General features: G+C 49.9%; 1 protein-coding gene across 1 annotated transcript in view; it reads right to left on the bottom strand.

The window, feature by feature from the left end:
- Positions 1-25756, bottom strand: part of trpm2 (transient receptor potential cation channel, subfamily M, member 2) — a 254653-nt gene that overhangs the window by 137923 nt on the left and 90974 nt on the right. The window contains exons 12-13 of the mRNA XM_038790260.1: positions 24548-24676; positions 10440-10569 (exon numbers count right to left, since the gene is read on the bottom strand). Coding sequence (XP_038646188.1) covers positions 10440-10569; positions 24548-24676 — 259 coding nt within the window. The remainder of the gene's footprint in view (positions 1-10439; positions 10570-24547; positions 24677-25756) is intronic.

Genomic DNA, 25756 nt, shown 5'->3' on the forward strand with positions numbered 1-25756 from the left:
GATCGCTCCTTCCGAGAGGATCCCTAACTATGAGATCATGAATCAATCCTGTCTCATTACACAGGACAAGATCTAGGACCTCTTGTTCCCTCGTAGGTTCCATTACATTAATTGCCCTTAGTGTCCCTTAGTGTTGGGTGGGGTTACTGGGTTATGGGGATAGGGTGGAGGTGTTAACCTTGGGTAGGGTGCTCTTTCCAAGAGCTGGTGCAGACTCGATGGGCCGAATGGCCTCCTTCTGCACTGTTTCTCTAATTACCTTTTTATAAGCCAATGCCATCAAATTTTCAATCTGTCTTTTTATTCTTTGAAATCCACCATCTAGAAAAATTGGGCGCAGTCTAATAATAATAATAATTTATATATTATATTATATTATATTATTATTATATTATAAATTATATTATTATATTATTCTTTGAAACCCACCATCTAGAAAAATTGGGCACGATTTAATGAGAGAAGCATTAAGTGCGGTAGCGAGCGTGACTTGCCAGTTGCTTTCCGGCTGCCAACCCGGCGAGACCACGACTGATATCTAATGTCAATTAGGCTGGAAATTATCCTCTGCAGGAAGAACCCGCAAAACCCCAATGGCGGACGAGGTGGTCACTGTCCTAAATTTTATGGACTTCCTGTCCGTCAACTATGTATAAAAGGTCGGCCAATAATGCACCAATTGAGATGATAGTAGGGATCTACCGAGAGTTGGGAATACACAGGATGGGCCTATTCAACAAGGGTGAGTCAAGATCCATTGTCTTTTGGGACATTCCCATCTGACCAGCTATTAGTCCTTTACAGAGTTTGATGATCCAATGGGAGATTTAATTGCATATCAATAGCATGGCTATGTTCTGTATAAACGAGAATGTGTAATAAAACAACCAAGATAACGCTGATGGGTTCAAGTCTGAGCACCCGAGGAGAGAACCTTTGTTTGAGTGGCTAGGCAGAGCTTAGAGAGAGAGAGAAAAAAAATCCTGTTTGGAACAGGTACAGAGTGAAGGCTTTGGAAATCAACCCAGAGAGGTCATGAAAGTTGCTACTGAGGTAGGCTTTGGAAAAAGGTTCTGAAAGAATTTCCCTAACAGAAGAAAAATTGCTATATTAATGCAACAATCGCCTTAAGTGGAATAAGAGCTGCATGTTCATTTAAAGTGTTGTTTAATGGGAGCATTGGTGTTGATGATCTGTTATTGTTAGGGCTGAAGTTTGAAAGTTTAAATATTGTTTTTTTCCCCTTTTGTTTTCATAAAATCTGTTTATAAAATAACCAAGCATTATTTCTTGTGTTATTACTCCTGGAATGAATTGATCTTTCTGCACCGTCTTAAAAGTTATGGTTTTGGTCCAGTGTCTTAGCCACTGTTGAGAGTTGACCAGGTGCCTGAAACAAACCTCTTCCTGTTAATGAAGTGTATACCCTGTTGCCCCGGTGTGCATAAGGTGAAATGCGTGTCATCAATTACCCTCAGGACCTGTGACATCCTGGCGATGATGGAAAATCCTGCTGCCCGGGCATTTGATGGGCTTGATCCAGCTCAAACTTTCTCTAGTCCAATGCTTGGGCATACAGGCATTCATGACTTCGTGGATGCACTCGTGGGCCGTGGGTTGTGAAATGCCGCAGAAGTCCCTGCTTGAGACCTGGACTGAACCAGTGGCAAAGAGGTTAAGCGCTGCGGTGACCTTCATGACCACTGGGAGCGGGTATCCCCCTCCTCCATGGGGTGCCAAGTTCGCGAGGATGTGACGCAGGTGCTGCACCATCCCCTTGTTGAGGCGGAGCCTCCCGTGGTACATGCTGTCCTTCATCTCCTCAAACAGCCAGCAATGCCTGTACACCTTGAGCCATCGCTGGCCTCTACCCCTGGGTCCCTCTTGGCCTGATGGGTGTCCAGGTCCTCAGGGTGTATGGCGGGTTCCTGCACATGCGCTGCCGCCTCGAGCCTGCGTCGATGCTGCTGCCACTGTCTTCTCCAGTGTCTGGTCACCTTGACTGTCACCAGCACCGCAAGGGCAGCTGCTGCAGGTCTATGATACTATCCATAACGTGACATCTGTAGGGAATTGGAGGCAGTGAGAGACCAACAATCAGTTATGGCTTCCATCCTGGAAGCCTCAAATCTCCTCATCAATCCTCACCCTTATGTTTCCCGCCTTCTCTCAGGATGCCATTCAACGAACCAGTTGTAAAGGGGGACCCTGCCCTGCACATGCACCCCAGCCACAGCAGGGATCCCTGGACCCTGGACCCTAGACAGAGAATAACATTGACCAGACTCGGGTACCCTCCCTGATCCACACACTCACCCTTTGGCCGTGGGGATATACCCAGTGGTGGTGAAGCCCAACTCTTGGGTGTTTGATTGTTGGCCGCTGACCCTGTGGTGTCGACGCCTCCAAGCATCAGGAAAAGTGTGCAGGCCTCACAGCTTCATTAGGATGGCAGGCAATAACACTCGCCTGTGACATGGCATGTGTACCCGTGAGATTCCACTCAAGAATGTTTTATTTATTAAATGGTCAACATTAACAAAGATTTGTAAATCAACAGTGTGATTCCACATATCACACTAACCATTAAACAAGGAAATGTCACCGTTCCATATTGGTACAAAGACAAAGTTATATCAGCTCATTCTCACACAAAAAAACAAACACACAGTATCACCCCTCACAGGGTCCTCAACAGAAACAGAGGATAAGCCTGAGAATGTGTTATCAGGTTCAGAAATGATCTGTCTATCAATGTATTACTTGTTCAATGTATCAGTGCCATTCTCCATCGAGGAGCCACAGCTGTGCAGGCCCTCCCACACCTCGCAATCTCAGCAGAACCAAATCCACATATTCCACTCAAGGTGCAGTTGAACACCCTTGATTCCCAGCGTGTTTAACCAGTTGTGACATGCCAGTTACATTCAGCACTCGCCACACCAGCAACAAAAGCATCAGCAATTCTGCGAAGCATTTCTTCAATGGTGTTAGCAGATGGCCTATTTGGAACAGTGTTGCACACCAGGTCCTGCTTCAAACCGGATAGCCTTCTGGACTCATACGACCCCCTGAGCCCAATGTTCCAGACCCAGGTATCTTAGAAAAAAGGAGTGCTAAAGGCCATGGGCGCGATTCTCCCAGACAGGGAGAAATCGTAAGGCTGGCGTCAAAACCGGGCGGGTTTGACTCCAGCCTCCCCCTCCCCGACCGGGAACCGATTCTGGTCCCCGGTCGGGGCTAGTATGCCGCGGCCGTGAACTCCGGCATCGTGGGCTTAACGAATTTCGTTAAGCCTGCTTGCCAGAGTTTGCGCCGGCTGACGCATCCCATGACGTCAGCCGCGCATGTGCGGATTGGAAGACTCCAACCCGCGCATGCCCGGATGACGTCATCGCGCATTTGCGCGAAACCCGCGCATGCGAGGGCCGGGATGCCCCTCAGCCGCCCCGCGAAGTGATACAGTGGGGCGGCGGAAGGACAAAGAGTGCGCGGGAATCGGACCCACTGCCCGCGATCGGTGCCCACTGATCGCGGGCCCATGGCACCCTTGGCACGGCCGTGGTACCGCCGTGCCAATCGGTGCCATGGTTGCCAAGATCGGGACTTTACGGCCGTTTTTACGAACGGCCAGACCAGGTGTGTTTGCCGTTCGTAAAAACGGCCGTAAAGGGCTTGGAATTCGGCCCATCGGCCAGCTGAGAATCGCTGCTGGCCGTAAAAAAACGGCGGCAGCGATTCGTGTCGGGAGTTGGGCGTGGGGGGGGGGGAGAATAGCGGGAGGGCGTCGGACTAGCGTGGCCGTAAAAATTTACGACCCCCGCTATTCTCCGCACCGTCGTGAGTTCGGAGAATTGCGCCCCATATGCGTGACCTCGTACTGGGGAGTTAGTTAGATCTTGAGAGGCCATTAGATACGGCATCCGTCCTGTTAATGAGATGGAGATTGACATCAAATGGTATTAATTGGAACCATAAGACCATAAGACATAGGGGCAGAATTAGGCCACTCAGCCGATCGAATCTGCTCCGCCATTCAATCATGGCTGATATTTTTCTCATCCTCATTCTCCTGCCTTCTCCCCATAACCCCTGATCCCCATATTAATCAAGAACTTATCTATCTCTGTCTTAAAGACACTCCGTGATTTGGCCTCCACAGCCTTCTGCGGCAAAGAGTTCCACAGATTCATCACCCTCTGGCTGAAGAAATTCCTCCTCATCTCTGTTTTAAAGGATCGTCCCTTTAGTTTGAGATTATGTCCTCTGGTTCTAGTTTTTCCTACAAGTAGAAACATCCTCTCAACGTCCACTCTATCCAAGCCACGCAGTATCCTGTAAGTTTCAAAAAGATCTCCCCTCATCTTTCTGAACTCCAACTGGTACAGACCAGAGTACGACAAACTCTTCATTCCAGGGATCATTCTTGTGAACCTCCTCTGGATCCTTTCCAAGGCCAGCACATCCTTCCTTAGATACAGGGCCCAAAACTGCTGACAATACACCAAATGGGGTCTGATCAGAGCCTTACATCGCCTCAGAAGTACCTCCCTGGTCTTGTATTCTAGCCCTCTTGACATGAATAAATTGTCCCGTTCATGAGATGGAGATTGGCCTCAAATGGTGTCAATTGGAACCTCACCACATCTGGGCGGGATCTGGAACCTGCCAACGGGAGCGGGCCGGTTAGATGGGAAAGTGATTGGCGCCCAGCGCGGATCCCGATTTTGGCCTCTCCTGCTATCTAACCGACTCGCACGGATCTGCGCTCGGCACAACCCAACCGTTAGATTGCACCCATTAGCTTTGGATCTCACCTTAATACAAAAGCAAAATATCGTGGATGTTGGAGATCTGAGATAAAAACAGGTAGCGAGAAACAGATTTTTCCAATGGGAACAGAAATTTCCGCATGGGCTTTGGGACAGTGTGGATGTTGCGAGTCTGAACCTATCTGGAGCAAAATCAGGATCCACGCCGGGCGCCGATCACTTTCAGATCTATCCAGCCCGCTCACATTGGCAGGTTCTAGATCCCACCTAGATGTGAGGTTCCAATCAACACCATTTGAGGATAATCTCATGAACGGGGTGGATGCCGTATCTGTTGGCCTACCAAGATCTAACCAACTCCCCAGCACGAGGTCATGCAGGTGGCCTTTAACATTCCTTTCTAAAAACAGGAACCTAGTGCAGTGGGATCGGAGGAGGTGAGTAGCCATCTTTGAATTTGGTCATGCAGCCCAGAGGCACTGGAGTATGTTCTTGGTGCCAGGTGATTGGTGTCCTCATTGTTGTCTTTTGTATTTGATACTGCCAATAAACTAAAGTGTTTGTAGGCTGTGTTGCTGCTTGCTTCTGCTGGTGGCTGCGATGCCTGGAGGCACCTGTTGCTGCTTCCTTCCTTTTCGTAGCTGGAAAGAAGGACAATTTTTTCTAAGACAGGGATATTTCCAGAGGCAGCTTCCGATTTTGGCTGTTTCTGAGCTTGCCATCCAATTGAAGATGGCAGGCAGGCTCCCGATGCTGCCAGCCCAATAACAGGGAGATCCTCGGCACGGAGAAGTGAGGCAAATAATGAGATTATCTCAAATGGAAGCATTCTAGAATGGATTCAAAACAATTACATTTTTCAGATGGGCCAAATATGTGGGCCCCCTGATAGGAAGGGAAACCCTTCCAGTGGGTGCAGCTGGAGACCCTCACTTTGGGATTTGGGGCCTCTATCTTTGATGGCTCGTTGGGTTGCCACAGACAAGCAATCTGGCAAGTGCCCTGCAGTCAGCATCACAGTGAAGCAGTTAAGGAACAGTGTCCTGCAGTCAGCATCACAGTGTAGCCGGCTGGGAACTGTGTCCTGCCATCAGCATTGCAGTGAAGCATTCTGAGAACTGTATCATGTAGTTGCTACTTGTTGAAAAAGAACACTGTTCTTGGTGAAAAAGAACACAAGTGGCATCAGAGGGAAACTGTAAGTTCATTGGTTCATTATTGTCTAAAATTGCTGTAAATTGGAAAAGGATATATACTTACAACAAATAGCTATATTTGGATAACTGAGATAGTTGGGCCAATATAATAAGGTAACAAAAGTAACGTAAGGGAAGTAAAGTTAAGACTTAAAGCCAGGAGTCCAAAAACGTAAGGCAATGTCTTTGCATTATAGTGGGAGTGTTCAAAGTGAAATAAGGTCCTTAGCATAATTAGTATTATTTAAGGGGAGTAACTAACAAGCCTAATCTAAAGGGAAATAATGGCAGTGGAGCTTCCACCTGTAATATGCTCCTCATGTGCTCTGTGGGATGTCATGGACACTTCCAGTACCCCTGGCGACCATATGTGCATGAAATGTGTTCAACAACAGCTACTGACCAACCACATTTTAGAGAGAGGCAGGTGGAGTCATTGGGGAGCATCCGTGATGCTGATATTGTTGTAGACAGCACATTCAATGAGGTGGTCATGCCACAGGTAAAGACTAAACAGGCAGAAAAGGATTGGGTGATCACCAGGAAGAGTAGAGAAAGGTGGGTAATGCAGGAGACCCCTGTGGCCGTTCCACTCTCTAACAGATATGTCATTTTAGATACTAGGAGGGGGGTGTTTGCCATTGCTGTCGGGGTGGGTTTAAACTAGAACAGCAGGGGTGGTGGGAACCTGAGCAAGGAGACAGAGGAGGGAGAATCAAAATGCAAAAATGTAAGAAGCAAAAGTGGAAGGTAAAAAAAGGTGAAAAACAAATGGGGCCAGGATTCAAAATAAAGTTAAGATGACTAACAAGGTTAAAAATACAAGTCAAAAAGCTGTGTGTCTTAGTGTGCGGAGAATTTGCAAAAGGTAGATGAATTAACAATGCAAATAGATAAAATCGATTCTGATATGGTTGCAATTACAAAGACATGGCTGCAGGGTTACCAAGGATGGAAACTGAACATCCAAGGGTATTTATTATTTAGGAAGGAAAGAATAAAGGGAAAGGAGGTAGTATTGCTCATAAAGGAGGAAATCAATGCAATAGTGAGGAAGGATTCTACGATTTTATGAAGAAATCAAAGATGCAATAAGGGTACAACTGCAATTGTTGGTGACTTTAATTACATATAGGTTGGACAAATCAAACTAGTAATAATATTGTGGAGGAGGAGTTCCTGGAGTGTGTACGCAATGGGTTTTTAGACCAATACATTGAGAAACCAACCAGAGAACAGGCTATTCTAGACTGGGTACTGTGCAATGAGAAAGGATTAATTAACAATCTTCTTAGTGGGGTCCCTTGGAGAAGAGCGCCCATATATGATAGAATTCTTCATTAAGGTGGAGTGTGAAGTAGTTTAATCTGAAACTATGGCCCTGAATCTAAGTAAAGAGATCTACGAGGGTTTGAGGCGTGAATTGGTAAGGATAGTTTTGGGAACCTTACCAAAGAGGTTGAGGGTGGACAGGCAATGGTTCATATTTAAAGAATGTGTGCATGAATTACAGCAATTATTCATTGCTGTCTGGTGCAGAAATAAAAGGGGAAAGGTGGCTCAACCATGGCTAACAAAAAAAATTAGGGACCATATTAAATCCAAAGAGGAGACATGTAAAATTGCCCGGGAAAGGCCGCAAGTTTGAGGATTGGAAGTAATGTGGAATTCAGTAAAAGTGGACAACAAATTTGATCATGAAGGGGAATATAGAATATGATAGTTAAACTGTTGGAACATAGAAACTGATCGTAAAAGATTTTATAAATATGTGAAGAGAAAATGATTAGTAAATATAAATGCATAGTCAGAAGCTGTGGAAATTATAATAGGCAATAAAGAAACGGCAGAAGAATTGAACATATTGTCTGGTTCTGTCTTCACAAAAGAGGACACAAAGATCCACCAGAAATGTTCGGGTCTGGTGAGAGGGTGGAATTGAAGGAAATCAGTATCAGTATAAAATGGTGCTGGGGAAGTTAATGGGTTAAAGGCTGACAAATCACCAGGGCCTGATAATCTACATCCCAGAGTATTAAAGGAAGTGACCTTGCAAATATTGGATGCATTGGTGGTTATCTTCAAAAAAATCTACAGATTCTAGAGCAGTTCCTACAGATTTGAGGTAGGCAAATGTAACCCCACTATTTAAAAAGGGAGGGAGAGCAAAAAGGGAGACTTAAAGACCAGTTAGCCTGACATCAATAGTGGGGGAGATGTTGGGATTTGTTATAAAAAACAGGATAACAGAACATTTGAGAGCATTAACAGGATTGAACAAAGTCAATATGGGTTTATGAAATGCAAATCATGCTTAACAAATCTACTGGAGTTTTTTGAGGATGTAACTAGCAGAATAGATAGGGAAGAATGAGTGGATGTGGTATATTTGGGCTTTCAGAAAGCTTTTGATAAGGCCCCTCATAAGAGATTGGTAGGCAAGATTTAAGCACAAGGGATCACGAATTGGTTGACAGACAGGAATCAGAGAGTGGGAATAAATGGGTCTTTTTCTGAGTGGCAGGCAGTGTCTCATGGGGTTCCACAGGGATTAAAGCTGGGCTCTAGCTGTTCCCAATATATAAAAATGACCTGGAAGAGGGAACCAACTGTAATATTTCCAAATTTGCTGATGACACAAAACTGAGCAGAATTGTGAGTTATGAGGAGGATGCAAGGAGGCTTCAAGGTGATTTAGACAAGTTGAGTAAGCAGGAAAACGCAAGGCAGATGCAATACAACATGGCAAAATGTGAAGTTATACCCATTGGTATGAAAGACAGAAAGGAAGAGTTTTATTTAAATTGTGATATGTTGGGGAGTGTGGATGCACAAAGAGATCTGGGTGTCCTTGTACACCAGTCAATCAAAGTGGAGAGGCCAGTGCAGCAAGAAATTAGGAAGGTAAATGGTATGTTGGCCTTCACTGCAAGAGGATTTGTTCAGAAGTAAAGATGTCTTACTGCAGTTATGCAGGGCCTTGGTGAGTATTGCGTGCAGTTTTGGTCTCCCTAGCTGAGAAAGGATATACTTGCCATAAAGGGAGTACAGCGGAGGTTCATTAGGCTGACACCGGGTTTGGTGGGACTGTCCTATGAGAAGAGATGCTTCAACTGGGCTTGTATTCACTGCAATTTAGAAGGATGAGAGGAGATCTGATTGAAATCTATAAAATTCTAATAGGGCCACCATGGAGCCCCAAGGGCTGGACAGACGAATTGCAGGGAGGATGTTTCCCCGGATGGGGAATTTGGAAGCAGGGGACACAGTGTCAGGATACGGGATGGCCATTCAGGACTGAGATGAGGAAAAATTTCTTCACTCAAAGGGGAGTAAACCTGTGGAATTCTCCGCCACAGAAGGCTGTGGAAGCCAAGTCACTGAACATATTCAAGGAAGAGATAGATTTTGTTTAGATTTTAATGGCATCAAGGGGCATGTGGAGAAAATGGGAATTATGGCATTGAGATTGAGGAGCAGCCATGATCATATTGAATGGAGGAGCAGCTCAAAGGGCTGCATGGCCTACTCATGCTCCTAGTTATGGTTCTATTATTCTATCTCTATTTAACTAGCATCCTCTGCACACATCAAGAGGGTGCTCGCTGCCAGCAAAATGCCATGGAAATGCTCAAAATGACCCCTAATCGGGGGTCTAGAAACATGCCTGGTGATGGGAACGTGCCAGGCAACTGTTGTGATGTGGCTTCCTGCTATTTTCCAATCTGCCCCATCTCCACGCCGGGGATTTCTTCCTGTTAATTTCTCTCTTTCTCCACGGATGCAACCTGACTTGCTGAATATTTCCAGTGCTTTCTATTTTTTTAAGATCACAGCAAAGCACACAAAAATGTTTTAAACTATTTTGATGAAAGACCCTGAACTTTTTACAAAATGTCTAAAGAGACCCTCCATCCCAGGTGAAGAGAGAAGACTGGTTAAAATGCATTTCTACCTCTGGGAGCATGTTGGGACAATTGTGTTACTGAAGTTGTGATTGACTAGCCAGGTTTCTCCCTTCCCCATTTCTTATTTTAAGCAAACAGTGGCATTTCCTTTTTCATCTCTCCTGGTCCACAGAGTCCGGATCTTTGACTTTGAGACATAGGGTTCAATCCACATAGTCCACAGTTCTCATTCCTGTCCAAACAGTCCAGAGCATCATACCCATTGAGATACCCAAGTCTGCGAACAGGAGTCCCAAACACCTTCCTCCTGTACAAGACAAACTCCACTCAACACCACATCCCAACCCCCCAATAAGATGGAAGGAGTGTTCATATCTCTGTCTGTTACATTGTTAATCATTCTCCAAGGAATGAGCACAAAAATAAAACAGCTAACAGATGGCAGAGTTAAGGAAGTGCTCTGCCTTCTGAGAGAATGATCCTGAATGGAAAGGAGTCAGCACCACACCTGTACTGTCCTGGTCAAAGGGCTGAGATCAAACATGACTTAGACCTCAGCATACCAATGGCTCGATCCTCGTACTCCTGGGCTAGTTCTTCCATTTCCTCGGACAGGTCTGTGTCGTTCTCTTCAGAGGACATTTTTTTCAGGATTCTACAGGCAACCAGTGAAGAATCAATGCTGTCCATAGCCTGGAAAAAATGCAAGTTAATGTTAGGGAACTGATCAAGTTACTATATCCAAAAAGAAAGTCAAGTGGTTTGATCCACCAGCTCAGGATAATGTCTATTTCCACAGTGATGGAAGATCAGGCTATGGAGATTAACAGGAGGTTAGATTTCTTGTGGACTAATCTTGCTCTGTTGCTGTAACTATGGTCAAAAATTAGGCACAAACCCTCCACTCTCCAAAGAGATGGTGGCGAGCAGGACAGGCTCCAATAATATCACCAACGAGCCACAAATTCTAAAGAAGGGCATAAAAATTATGAATGAAGATAAAACAAGTTTTGATTTAACTACTTTATGCAAAATGCGGTGAATGAATTTTCCTTAACTAATGTTCAGGATGTGGGCATTGCTGGCAAGGCTGCATTTAGTTATTTTTCTTTTAGAATCCATACAGTGCAGGGGAGACCATTTGGCTCATCGAGTCTGCACCAACAATACCTAGTCCCAGTCCCCCAACCTATCCCTGTAACCCCACCTAATCTGCACATCTTTGGATTGTAGGAGGAAACTGGAGCACCCGGAGGAAACCCACGCAGACACAGGGAGAACGTACAAATTCCACACAGATGTCACCCAAGGCTGGAATGAAATCCGGGTCCCTGATGCTGTGAGGCAGCAGTGCTAACCACGATGCCACCATGCCGCTCTCTTAACCTTACAAAGATCATGATGGACCATATTTGCAAACCCTACCTGTTCTAGGATGGTTTGATACAGCTGAGTGGCTTGCCAATTTACTTCATAGGCTATTTTACAGCCACCTACATTGCCATGTAGAGCTTGAGTCGCCTATAAGCAAGACTGGGCAAGGACAGCAAGAGCGGGAATTTATACTCGGCAGGGGCTCCTAACCCCAACCCCTGCTTACATGTGGGAGGTGACCCACCAACACTTCAGCAACTTGTCCCCTAATCATTTAACAGTGTATAGGCCATTAACAGTGCACAGAACCATGAATGTTTCACTCAAAATATGATAAACTGCCCAAAGGCAAATGGCAGAGTTTACATTGCAATGCACGACGTAGAGTATTTGGAAGGTGAAGGCAATAAAAATGATCAGCCTGCGGGAATTTTACTAGTCACACAAAGCTTTTGTCTAATATTGAATGTATTAGTTGCGGGTTCATTTAATTGAGTCACATAAGATAGTGTGTGGAAAAGATTGGCTAAAATTCGGGGGTGGCTGACGTGATGCAAGATTGGAAGGCCTGGTGGGACTCCAGCAGGAAGCTGCTTTAATGAGCATTCATGAGATGCAAATGGGATCCACAGCATCAGCCAGCAGGAAGACCAACCCACCATTATCCCACTATTGGGAGCATTGCAATCTGATTTTATTCCCGGGATTTCCAGCTCTTTGGCTTCCTTTAGATTCTCTGCTCTTGCCCACCACCAAACCTGCCGCAGGTAAGATAGGAGAATTCCACCCAGAGTCACTAGTGAGATGGCCTTGCTGCTGAGCAAACCTTCCATGCTCAAAGGTGCAAATGAAGCTTGGAAGGTCAGTGGATCTGCAGTTTATCCAATCAGGACATTATTATTTTTTCCCCTTAACAAAACCCGATGTTTCTAATCAGAATGTTAAAGAAGTGTTGATGACATCAGGTTGTAGGAACCAAGGAGAGAAAAAAAACAATGGAAAAACTTAGCAGATCTGGCAGCATCTGTGGAGAGAGAAACCATTAACGTTGAGACCACATGTCTCTTCTCCTGAGCCAATTTTCTCGCCCTTTTCTCGGAAAATCACGGGGGGGCCGGAGACTCTGGTGTTGGGCCCATTAAATGGATGCTCATTAAGACCCATTTGCATTCATTTATATCCTCCCACTGGCATGCGTTGTGAACCTCGATCTCGGGGGTCAGAGAATCATATTCAGATTGGTGCCCGTCGCCAATCCCAATTCTCCCCCGAATGCGCGATTCTCTGTCCATTTTGGAAATGCACTTCGAGCGTCGTGGGACAGAGAATCCAGCTTGAGGAGTTGGTTAATCCAACCCGTCGGTAATAACACAGTGGTATCAGTTTAATACCGCTGAAAGAAGCCGGGGTGATTCCATCACCGTGTTTTTATCGAGGCTGCAAAGAATTGGTGAGTTCTGTACATATGGTGTTGCGTTATCTGAAATGCCACGTGGATCAGAATGAGTGAAGATGGAGGAGAGTTCCTGCATAGGAACGTCTCCCCCGACCAAGTACTCGAGGAGCCCAGTGGTAGTAGCCACGCTCCAGATGTGGTACCAGATGAGGCAACACTTCACCCAAACCAAAATGTCCACCATGGCCACCATCTGCAACAACCACAGACTTACTCCCGCAATGGTGGACACCACCTTCAAAAGATGGAGACAGGACGAGGGGACATTGACGGTTAGGGACAAGTACATGAACGACAGAGTAGTGACCCTGGGGGAAATCACGGAGAGGTACTAATTGCCAAAAGCAAACAAGCTAAGACGCATACAGGTCAAAAACATCCTCCTTAAGAAAACAACGACGTACCTCAGATACCAGCACACTCGTTAGTCGAAGAACTGCTGGACAAGGCAACCTAGGGAAGGTAACTGTGGGGACCTGTACGGGCGACTGTTGGAGGAGTTACGCTACCCCCTGGATGAGACTAGGGAAAAATAGGTGTAGGAACTAGGCAAAGAAATGGACGGCACGGTAGAACAGTGGTTAGCACTGTTGCTTCACAGCGCCAGGGTCCAGGTTTGATTCCCGGCTTGAGTCACTGTCTGTGCGGAGTCTGCATGTTCTCCTTGTGTCTGAGTGGGTTTCCTCCGGGTGCTCCAGTTTCCTCCCACAAGTCCTGAAAGACGTGCTTGTTAGGTGAATTGGACATTCTGAATTCTCCCTCAGTGTACCCGAACAGGCACCGGAGTGCGGCAACTAGGGGTTTTTCACAGTAACTTCATTGCAGTGTTAATGTAAGCCTACTTGTGACACTAATAAAGATTATTATTATTAAATAGGAGGAAGACTGTGGATTGAAGCACTACATGGGGCAAAAGTATGATACAACCAGAGGAGCAAGGGCGTTGCCCCTCCTGACATCGCTCTTGCAGGCATTTTGTACCGGGTGATTCGGTGTTTACTCAAAACTTCACTGAAGGCATCCAGTGGGTGCCCGGCATTATCCCCTGCCAAACAGGGTCTGTGTCCTACCAGGTACAATCCCAAGGATGTGCTATGAAAAAGCACCTCGGAATCTTCGGTCCAGGAGACTGCTTCTTCGGAACGTTTCTCCTACTTGGAAACTTCTTCTAAAACCCCATCTGCTGCCTGATCAAGCCACGGCAGAACCTCCAGCTGGATACTCGATCGGCGGGATCCTCTGTTTCGCCAGCGGCGCACTCACGCCCGCAAATATCCCGACGGCGTGGGGGTGCCCACAACGGGAAATCCCATTGACCAGCTGCCAGGACGGAGGAAGCTGCTGCTGGCAGGAGTGAGCCGTGCCAGGAAATGGGTGAGGCGGGACGGAGAATCCCACCTCTCAGCTTCGCAAACCTCTTTCAGAACTGCAGTTGTGGGCCTCCGTGGGACCCCAAGCGGTGCCAGACACTGAGATCTCCAATGGGGAGTCCTCGGATCCACAACAAAGTTTGTACCAGATGTGGCATTTTATGCACCATCGATTGCACGCGAGGCGAGTGATTTACCAATGTCAGGCTTTAATTAACTAGAACACAGCCTGGCGATCGTCTACAGTGGAAAGGGACGATCGTCAGGCTTCTGAGCATTTATACCTCGTTGATAGAGGCGTGGTTAGCTCAGCCTCTCGGCCAATCGGTCGAGAGGCACATGACCGACCAGGGCCAATGGGAAGCCGACGTTCTGGCCCAATGGCAGACGAGTATGCAGATCATATCATCACATTCACCCCTTACGGAGAAGGAAGGCGGGTGGGGGGGGGGGGGGGGGGTGTGAACGAGACCCGGGGTGGGGGGGGGGGGGGGGAAGAACTGATGATATGAGTAGCCGTCGGGAGAATAATTTTCTCTCCGTACCCTTGTCGAATTTGGGGGCTTGCCACTGGCCCAGACATAACAATATTTACAAAAGGAAGTCCATGGGACCGTAGAACTCTAGAAGGATTCGATCAGTCGTTTGGTGGTCCTTGACGTCCTGGCCGAGCGCCGTAGTGGAGGAGGTGTCGTCGGATCGGCTGATGGTCCTGCTGATGTCCTGGAGTCCGGGAGCGATAGACCTCGAGTAGTCTCCGTCACCTGAGCTGGCCGCGGAGACGCCATGGATGAGGGATGGGGAAGCTGAGTGGGGTGCTGGGGTGAAAAAGGGGAGGGGGGGTCTGTGGTGGGGGGGGGGCTGCACGCCGGCGGGTGCCAGGTCCCAGAGGGAGACCGTGTCCTGCCGACCGTCGGGGTACTCCACATACGCGTACTGGTGCTATGTCTTTTCGTCCGACGTCATTTCGTCCAACGACACTTCGTCCACGTCTTTTTGTCCAACGTCTTTTTGTCCGCCCGTCTTTTGGTCCAACGTCACTTCGTCCAATTATCCAATTACAAATAGTTTAATTTAGTTTTTCAATGTTACTGCTCAAGGATCCTCTCCACCTATTTCGCCTCTTGAAGTTGAGTTCTGCATTTGTGCTGCTTGATCTCCAGACATTATTAAGATAAGCTGCAGGATATTCACCCATGTATGCTCCAGCGTGATGAGAGCCATTGTATCTGATGGAATATTTGATCATTTCAGACCTGTAATGTCAGAACCCACTGCCAACCAGAGGTTTTAATCACTCGACGAAAATCGAGTTTAAATCTGCTTCTTTCAGAACTGCACTCATTGTCTAAATCCAATTAGACTCCCACTTATATCTGTGTCTGTCGGAATTGTAGAATATCAAATCATCTTGTCCTCTCCCCATTATTCTCTCTCGGGTACAGTTCTGGAAATGTAACTTTTAGGGTATTTCGGGAATTTACAATTTACATCAATTTTAAGTAATTTCGGGAATTTTAAGTAATTAGTAAACTTTTAGATTTTTTAACTGCATTTTTAGATTTTTTAACTTTTTAACTGCATTTTTCAACTTGCATTTTACTTGCATTTTATCAATTACTTGCATTTTAGCAAGTAAATTAACGGAGTTAATTTGTAATTGGATAATTGGACGAAGTGACGTTGGACCAAAAGACGGGCGGACAAAAAGACGTTGGACCAAAAGACGTGGACGAAGTGTCATTGGACGAAGTGACGTCGGACGAAAAGACGCGACACGACGCGTACTGCGGGTTAGCGTGGAGTAACTGGACATGCTCCACCAACGGGTCGGACTTGTGCACCCGCACATGCTTCCGGAGCAAGATGGGCCCGGGGGTGACCAGCCACGTCGGGAGAGGGGATCCGGAGGACAACTTCCTGGGGAAAACAAGAAGACGTTCATGAGGTGTCTGATTAGTAGCAGTACAGAGCAGTGAGCGGATAGAGTGCAGCGCATCGGGGAGCACCTCTAGCCATCGGGAAATAGGGAGATTTCTAGACCGGAGGGCCAGTAGTATGGTCTTCCAGATGGTACCATTCTCCCGCTCGACCTGTCCGTTACCCCGAGGGTTATAGCTGGTCGTCCTGCTAGAGGCGATGCCCCTGTCGAGCAGGAATTGACGCAGCTCGTCGCTCATAAATGAGGACCCCCGGTCGCTGTGAATGTACTCGGGGTAGCCAAACAGGGAGAAGATGGAGAGGAGGGCCTTAATGACGGTCGATGTGGTCATGTCGGGACAGGGAATGGCAAAGGGGAAGCGGGAGTGTTCGTCGACAACCGCCAGGAAGTAAATGTTGCGGTTGTTAGAGGGAAGGGGCCCCTTGAAGTCAATGCTGAGACGTTCAAAGGGGTGGGATGCTTTGATCAGGTGTGCGCGCTCGGGGCGGTAGAAGTGCGGTTTGCACTCGGCGCAGATGTGGCAGTCACGGGTTACTGTCCTGACTTCCTCGATAGAGTAGAGCAGGTTGCGGGCCTTAATGAAGTGGTATAGGCGGGTCACCCCTGGATGGCAGAGGTCCGCGTGGAGGGAGCGGAGGCGGTCTATCTGCGCGCTGGCGCAGGTACCGCGGGACAGGGCATCAGGAGGCTCATTGAGCTTCCCAGGACGATACAAGATATCATAGTTGTACGTGGACAACTCGATCCGCCACCGTAAAATCTTGTCATTTTTGATCTTGCCCCTTTGTGCAAGGCTACTGACCGTTGGTCTGTGAGGAGGGTAAACCTCCTGCCGGCCAAATAGTGCCTCCAATGTCGCACGGCTTCGACTATGGCCTGGGCTTCCTTTTCCACAGCGGGGTGGCGGAGTTCGGAAGCCTGGAGGGTTCTGGAGAAGAAGGCCACGGGTCTGCCCGCTTGGTTCAGGGTGGCCGCCAGAGCTACTTCAGATGCGTCGCTCTCGACCTGGAAGGGGAGGGCCTCGTCGATGGCGCGCATCGTGGCCTTTGCGATGTCCGCTTTGATGCGGCTAAAGGCCTGACAGGCCTCCGTCGACGGCGGGAAGGTCGTGGTTTGCATGAGGGGACGGGCCTTGTCCGCGTAGTTGGGAACCCATTGGGCATAGTATGCGAAAAACCCCAGGCAGCGTTTGAGAGATTTGGGGGTATTGGGGAGAGGGAGTTCCATCAGGGGGCGCATGCGTTCGGGATCGGGGCCTATCACTCCGTTACGCACTACGTAGCCGAGGATGGCTAGGCGGTCGGTGCTGAACACGCATTTATCCTTATTGTACGTGAGGTTAAGGAGTTTTGCGGTTTGGAGGAATTTCTGGAGGTTGGCGTCATGGTCCTGCTGGTCGTGGCCGCAATTGGTGACATTATCAAGGTACGGGAAGGTAGCCTGTAATCCGTACTTGTCGACCATTCGGTCCATCTCCCGTTGGAAGACCGAGACCCCATTCGTGACACCAAACGGAACCCTAAGGAAGTGGTAGAGGCGCCCGTCAGCCTTGAACGCGGTGTACAGTCGGTCACTCACGCGGATGGGGAGCTTGTGGTAAGCGGACTTAAGGTCCACAGTTGAGAAGACCTTGTATCTCGCGATCTCGTTTACCATGGTAGAGATACGGGGGAGAGGATACGCGTCCAGTTGCGTAAACCGATTGATGGTTTGGCTATAATCGATGACCATCCGGTTTTTCTCCCCCGTCCGGACCACCAGCACTTGGGCTCGCCAGGGACTGTTGCTGGCCTCGATGACCCCTTCCGTCAGCAACCTCTGGACCTCGGACCTGATGAAGGATCGGTCCTGGGCACTGTACCGTCTGCTCCGTGTGGCGACGGGTTTGCAATCGGGGGTGAGGTTAGCAAACAGGGAGGGAGGGTCTACTTTGAGGGACGCGAGGCTGCAGACAGTGAGGGGGGGTATAGGGCCGCCGAATTGAAAAGTCAAGCTCTGCAGGTTGCACTGGAAGTCCAGTCCTAGGAGTGCCGGTGCGCAAAGGTCAGGGAGGACAAGGAATTTATAATTTTTAAAAACCTTCCCTTGGACCGTGAGGTCCGCGATGCAGCACCCGGTGATGTGGACGGAGTGCGAACCTGAGGCTAAACCGATTTTGCGTGTTACGGGATGGACAGGGAGCGCGCAGCGTCTTACCGTGTCAGGGTGAACGAAGCTTTCCGTGCTCCCGGAGTCCAGCAGGCAGCCCGTCTTGTGGCCGTTGAGGTGGATCAGCGTAGTCGTTTTGGCGAGCGTGCGTGGATGAGACTGGTCGAGCTGAACGGCCGCGAGCCGTGGAGAAAATCCGTCGTCGCTGTCCGATTCCATGCTGGAGGGACCTTGCGTGGCAGATCTGGAAGCCGGTGGCCAGGATCCACAGGTGAGGTCTGTTCCCCAAGATGGCGGCGACCAGGACCCGCACGTGGGGTCGGGGCCCCAAGATGGCGGCGCCCAGGAAGCCCTCGTGGCCGCTGGAGGCGGAGCTAGCGTTGCCGGCGCTGTGAGCGGAGAGGCGCGCAGGCCGGCTCCAGGAGGTGAGTAACAAGCATCAGCTGTGGGGATGCGGAAGCCGGCTCCAGGACGCCGGCTAGGTGCATCAGCTGTGGGGATGCGGAAGCCGGCTCCAGGACGCCGGCTAGGTGCATCAGCTGTGGGGATGCGGAAGCCGGCTCCAGGACGCCGGCTAGGTGCATCAGCTGTGGGGATGCGGAAGCCGGCTCCAGGACGCCGGCTAGGTGCATCAGCTGTGGGGATGCGGAAGCCGGCTCCAGGACGCCGGCTAGGTGCATCAGCTGTGGGGATGCACAAGCCGGCTCCAGGACGCCGGCTAGGTGCATCAGCTGTGGGAGGAGGTAAGGCGCGCGGGCCGGGTGCGGGGGGCCGGGGGCGGGGGGAGCCGAGTCGCGCTGCGGGCAGGCAGGGACCGGGGGGGCCCGGAGAGGCGAGCCGGTCGGGCGCCGGGGCCCGGGGGTGGGGGGATCCGGGGTCCGGGAGCGGGGGAAGCAGGGCCGCTGCGGGCAGGCAGGGACCAGGGGGGCCCGGAGAGGTGAGCCGGTCGGGCGCCGGGGCCCGGGGGGCGGGGGGGAGAAACGTGCGCGGCGGGCAGGCAGAGGCCTGGAGGGGCCGGGGAGGTGCACATGTCGGCCGGCGGGGCGCGAGTCGGGAGCGGCTGGAGGGGCCCTGGGGGAGAGAGAGAGGCACACAGGCCGTTCGCTGAGGCCTGGGGGAGGGGGGTAGAGTGCTGTGCAGCTTCCAGAAACGCTGCAGCCAGCGTTTTGGCCTGGCAGACCGTGGAGTAGTGGCCCTTCTTCCCGCAGCTCTTACAGAGGGCGGAGCGGGCTGGGCAGCGCGAGCGAGGGTGCTTAGCGTACCCACAAAAGTAGCAGCGGGGCCCCGCGGATTTATCGGGGCGCCCCGCGGCACAAGCCTGAGGGAGGCCGGGAGCGGTGGGTAGCTGGTGGGAAGCGTGCCAGGAGGCGGCCTGGCCAGGGTCATAGGTGCGAGCGCTTAGATCTGCGACCTCCAGGGAGGCGGAGAGAGTCAGCGTCTCCGTTAAACTGAGTTCGTCTCTTTCCAGCATCCGCTGGCGGATCACGGGAGACAGCATCCCAGCCACGTAAGCGTCTCTGACGAGTAGCTCCATGTGCTCTGTAGTGGACACCGCTTCACAGGCGCAACCTCTCCCCAGGGCATAGAGGGCCCGGGCGTATTGGTCTAGAGACTCACCGGGGACCTGCTTTCTGGTGGCCAGCAGATGTCGAGCGAATACCCTGTTGATCGGTTTGATGAATTGTCCTTTTAGCTTCCGTATAGCGTCATCATAATCTGTTTCGTCTTCGATTATTGAGTAAGCGTCAATACCCACGCTGGAGTGGAGGACGTGCAGCTTCTGTGCCCCGGTGGGGGGGGGGTGGTTGTAGATGCCAGGAACCCTTCGAGGCAAGTCAGCCAGAGTTTGAAAAGTTCTGTAGAGTTCGGAGTTTGCGGGCTGATGCGGAGGCATTCGGGCTTGATGCGGAACTCCATCTTCAAAGTTGTAGTTAATTAAATTGATGCACCATCGATTGCACGCGAGGCGAGTGATTTACCAATGTCAGGCTTTAATTAACTAGAACACAGCCTGGCGATCGTCTACAGTGGAAAGGGACGATCGTCAGGCTTCTGAGCATTTATACCTCGTTGATAGAGGCGTGGTTAACTCAGCCTCTCGGCCAATCGGTCGAGAGGCACGTGACCGACCAGGGCCAATGGTAAGCCGACGTTCTGGCCCAATGGCAGACGAGTATGCAGATCATATCATCACAGCATTTGCGCTTGAGATATATGTTGCCCAATGCCCAAACAAAAGTCAAGAGAACATCATTTGCGGCCTCTGTAGGACCTCAGGGGGTGCCAGACACTGAGATCTCCAATGGGGAGCCCTCGGATCCACAGCTTTTGGATCTGCAGCCACAACAAAGTTTGTGCCAGAGGCGGCATTTGCTCTTGAGATATACGCTGCCCAACACCCTGCCAAACGTTAAGAGGGTCCAACGCCCTCCTTTGCCTTGGCCTTCGGAGGATTCTTTAGACTTTGGAGGGGCATGTGTCTCATGGGGTAGGGATGATCCACTACCATGTGGAGCTTGCAGAATTTGAGCTCCCCCAATAAAGGGACAGGGGACCCTTAATACAGTTCAGCTAAGGATGGGCAATAAATGCTGTGCTAAACAGCGGTGCCCACATCCCGTAAATTAATTGTTCAAAATGTGGCTTTGTATAAGTAGAGTCAGCCAGTCAGGCACTAACTAGAGAAGACCCAGGAGGGAACCACTGGAGTTGTATATAATAGTTAACCTGTTTCTCTCTGCAACTCTGTGTGGACTCTATTTGGTGCTCCTTACAAAACAAGCCTAGCTGGAGAGCCAAAGTTATTAAAACAACTATATAATTCTGCACATTTCTACCTTGCTTCAGTTCTACAGAAGGATCATTCAAATCTGAAACATTGGGCTGGATTCTCCGATTTTGAGGCCATGCCCCCATGTCGGCGTGGGAATGATGGCTTTTTACGGCCGAAAATCCGGCGCAAAATGGCCACCAATCCTCCATTTGGCTGGAGTCTAGCAACCAAGCAGCGTAGAGAACACCCGGCTCTAGCTGCCGATATACCCCGAAGAATTGCCGGGTCTGTGGCCGCGCATGCGCATGGCACCAGCCCCTCGCAGACCCGTCCTGCAAAATAATACCCCCCCTTTGGCCAGCGCGCGAGCCCCGGTTCACTCCCCCAACAGTGTCCCCAGCCCCTGAAAAGTCCCCCCTATCCGAACACCTGCCCTCCCCCAACTGTGGCAGCGCTGGACTGAATCTGCAGTCGCCATGCTGAGTTCCCGACGGATGATAGCACACACGACTGGCGCTGTCGGGAATCTCAACCGGCCGAGGGCGGAGCATTGTGGGGTGGGCCTCAGGCAACATCCTGAGGCCGTCGATACGCCACTTAGGAGGGGGCGGAGCATCGCAAAAGCGGCGCCCCCCCCCCCCCCCCCCGATTTGGTCGTAAACGGGTATTCTTCTCTGGTCGATCGCCAAACACAATTTTGCCGTCTGCGACCGGAAAATTCCGCCCATTAACTCTGTTTCTCTCTGCAGATGTATCCTGACCTGCTGAGTTAGAACATAGAACATAGAACAGTACAGCACAGAACAGGCCCTTCGGCCCTCAATGTTGTGCCGAGCCATGATCACCCTACTCAAACCCACATATCCACCCTGTACCCGTAACCCAACAACCCCCCCTTAACCTTACTTTTATTAGGACACTACGGGCAATTTAGCATGGCCAATCCACCTAACCCGCACATCTTTGGACTGTGGGAGGAAACCGGAGCACCCGGAGGAAACCCACGCACACAGGGGGAGGACGTGCAGACTCCACACAGACAGTGACCCAGCCGGGAATCGAACCTGGGACCCTGGAGCTGTGAAGCATTTATGCTAACCACCATGCTACCCTGCTGCCCCTGTTTCAGAGCATTTTCTGTTGTTGTTTCAATTAAGAAGAGGCAGTCAGAAGTGGGCAGTTCAGGGAGTGGGCAGCTGGTGGCCTTTGTGAACAGGGCACGTGGTGATGTGGGCGGTATGGGTGCTGGTGGGGTGCGAGCAGACTGCTGGCAGGTGGGGTGCAGTCACCCTCCAGGTCATGGGGAGGTGTGTGTGGGGGGTGGGGGGGGGGGGGGGGGGGGAGATGTTACTGGTGTGTGCGACAGGGGTAGGTGCCAGGGGCACGGTGCTGGCTACTCACCCTGGCCGCCCTGAGGAGGTTGTGCAGCTTTTTCCAGCACTGCTGGCCGGTCCTGCCGCTCACGGCCTCTGCCACCTGCGTCCAGGCCCGGTGCACCATGGCAGGTGGCAGCCTCCTTCCCACCCCAGGGAACAGGGTGCAGTGTCTCTCCTCCATGACATACAGCAGGGTCTCAAGCTCTGCGCCCGTGAACCGGGGTGCCACTCTTCGGGCTGTCACCTTGTTGGCTGAGATGAGTGTGTGTGGGGAGTGAAGAGTTAATATGCGGCTGCAGCTTGTCAGCCTCTCGAGTGGCAATCCTGACCCCAGCGAATAGGACACCATGTTTCATTGGGATTGCTCTAGTTACACATGGCGTGGGTGCTAGCCCATTAACTGATCCTGAATTGCTCTGGCATTGGCACCACTTCCATGGTCGCAGAACACCACCAATTCAGTCCCAGGGTAAGCACTTAGTCTCTGAAACGGAGAATCCGGCCCATTGTCTTTGGGAATCCACAGTACCATTGTGGATAGCACAATTGCTTCACAGCACCAGTGTCCCAGGTTCGATTCTGGCTTGGGTCACTGCCTGTGCGGAGTCTGCACATCCTCCCCGTGTGTGACTGGGTTTCCTCCGGGTCCTCCGGTTTCCTCCCACAGTCCAAAGATGTGCAGGTTAGGTGGATCGGCCATGCTAAATTGCCCTTAGTGTCCAAAATTGCCCTTAGTGTTGGGTGGAGTTATTGGGTTAGGGGGATAGGGCGGAGGTGTTGAGCTTGGGTAGGGCGCTCTTTCCAAGAGCCGGTTGCAGACTCGATGGGTCGAATGGCCTCCTTCTGCACTGTAAATTCTATGATAATCTATAATTAATCTAGGACAAAAGTTCGGCACAACATTGTGGGCCGAAGGGCCTGTTCTGTGCTGTATTTTCTATGTTCTATGTTCCCTTTTAAAGTGACATCCAACTAATCAGATAGCTGCCGTTGCCATGGCCCAGCCTGGAATCAGAAATGGTGGGCAGGAGCCCATCCCCTGCTTTTTGCAGGCAGTTGCAACCAATCTGCCTAACATTTCCAAGGCAAGCTTCAGGAACCCATAACTGAAGATGATGACCACCAGCGCAGAAGAATGAACTTTGAAGCCAGTTCTTTTCAGAAACCCACACAAAGGAGCCAGGCATCACAAGACAGCACCAAGAACCATCAGAAAATAGGATGTGGAGATGCCGGCGTTGGACTGGGGGTGAGCACAGTAAGGATGGCAAATTAATTTCAATAATAATCGAGGTACATTTTTTCCAGAGGAATAAAGAGGCCGCATATCCCCATTTAGACTTGGTGGGGAGATGTCGGTATTGGACTGGGGTGAGCACAGTAAGAAGTCTTACAACACCAGGTCAAAGTCCAACAGGTTTGTTTTGAATTACTAGCTTTCGGAACACTGCTCCTTCCTCAGGTGAATGATTCACCTGAGGAAGGAGCAGTCTGTGAAAGCTAGTAATTCGAAACAAACCTGTTGGACTTTAACCTGGTGTTGCATGACTTTAGAAAATAGACAACGTACCTCAGATAGTAGAGCTTGAGTGTAACCAAGCATGTAGCCAACTGAAAGGAGGACCAGGAATCTTGGAAAAAGAGTGAGTTACAGGAGTTAATCAGGATTGGTTTCAGCACACAGAGAAAGAAGAGGGTAGTTTCAGGATGTCTGGATTTTCAGCCAATCTAATGACCTCCATTGAACACTCTCATCAGTTCTGGGCAAGAGAAAGGAAGGAGAGCCCATGGGGCCACCACAGGGATCAGCCTCTCACTTCAGAAAAAATGACTGCAATTGTGCAGGAGACTGAGCAGCAAAGTTTGGGAATCCCCTGCACCTCAGCTCTCCCACACCCCCTCACTTTCCAACCCCACTCCTCCACACATTAGCATTCCACTCCCTCTCTCACCCCATAACTGTCTATCAATCCCCAATGATCCCAATTGTCACATTCTCTCTCTCCCCTCGCCCTGCCAATGACAAACTAATCCCACTGGCTCACGCTCTCATCATGCCCCTGTATTAATCCCAAATGAATCCACTACCATGATCTCCATGAAGTGTTAGCAAGTGTTGAGGAGGAGAGGAAAATGGAGTAAAAACTGGAAGCGAAGTTGGAGGATTGGAACATCAATGTTTTTTGTGAAAGGGGAGTGAATGCATTGTGTTTCTGCTGGCCTGGTTCATACCTGCACCCAGAAAATGGATGCCAGATCCTTACGCTTCTGTAAAATTGCCCAGATAAAGAGGTCACGCTCAGGGTCCTCAGCTTCCTCCTCCCAGATCTCGCTCTCCTGGGAGTAAGTGCGCTGCATGTCCTGGGGAGATGATGGCAGGATCTATGGATGGAAAAATGAGAGCATCACAGTGAGTTCAGGGATCATCTTCAGCTTCAGAAAGGATACCAATCACAGCAGAACTTCAATAATATTTTAAAAATAGGAATATAGAACCCCTACAGTGCAGAACAAGGCCATTTGGCCCATCGAGTCTGCACCGACCCTCTGAAAGAGTACCTTACTTCAGCTCAATCCCCCACCCTACCCCCATAACCCCAGCCAGGGCCAATTTAGCATAGCTAATCAACCTCACTGGAAATCTTTGGGGCAGGGGTAGACCATACGGCCTCTCAAAGCTGCTCCAACATTCAATATGACCATGGCTGACTTTCTGGCTCAATGCCACTTTGCTGCCCACTCTTCAAATTCCATTCCCTGAGACACAAAAAATCTGTCCATCCCAACCTTAAATGTATTCAATGATGGAGCATCCACAACCTTCTGTGGCAGAAAAATCCCACAATTCACAACCTCCCTGCAGGAAGGTTCTTCACCTCTGTCCTAAATGACTAATTCCTTATCCTGAAACTGTGCCACCATGTTCTAGACTGCGCTCCGTGTTCTGGACTGTGCCACATGTTCTAAAATGTGCCCCACGTTCTAGACGATGCCATCGTTTTCTAGACTGTGCCCCATGTTCTAGACTGTGCCACCATGTTCTAGATTGTGTCACCATGATCCAGACTGTGCCAACATGTTCTAGACTATGCCACTATGTTCTACACTATACACCATGTTCTAGACTGAGCCCCTTGTGTCCACCATCAAAACCTTCACCAATCATTCTTCATCTAAAGTCTGGAGAAGAGGCCCAATTTTTTCAGCGATGGTAGCAGTCAAGTGAATGTTCACTATATAGAGTTCAAGTATCTCCTTCCTTAAGTATGGTACCAAAGCTAAACACAGTATTCCAGTCATGGTCTCTTCAAAAGCCCTGCACAATTGTAGCAATTGCACCCCAATCTCCTTGCAATGAAGGGCAACATGTCATTAGTCTTCCCAATTGCTTTTCTCTGTACCCCTGCATGTTGTTTCTATTCAAATAATCACCTAATGATC

Source organism: Scyliorhinus canicula, chromosome 2 (genome assembly GCF_902713615.1).
Source record: "Scyliorhinus canicula chromosome 2, sScyCan1.1, whole genome shotgun sequence".
NCBI lineage: Eukaryota > Metazoa > Chordata > Chondrichthyes > Carcharhiniformes > Scyliorhinidae > Scyliorhinus > Scyliorhinus canicula.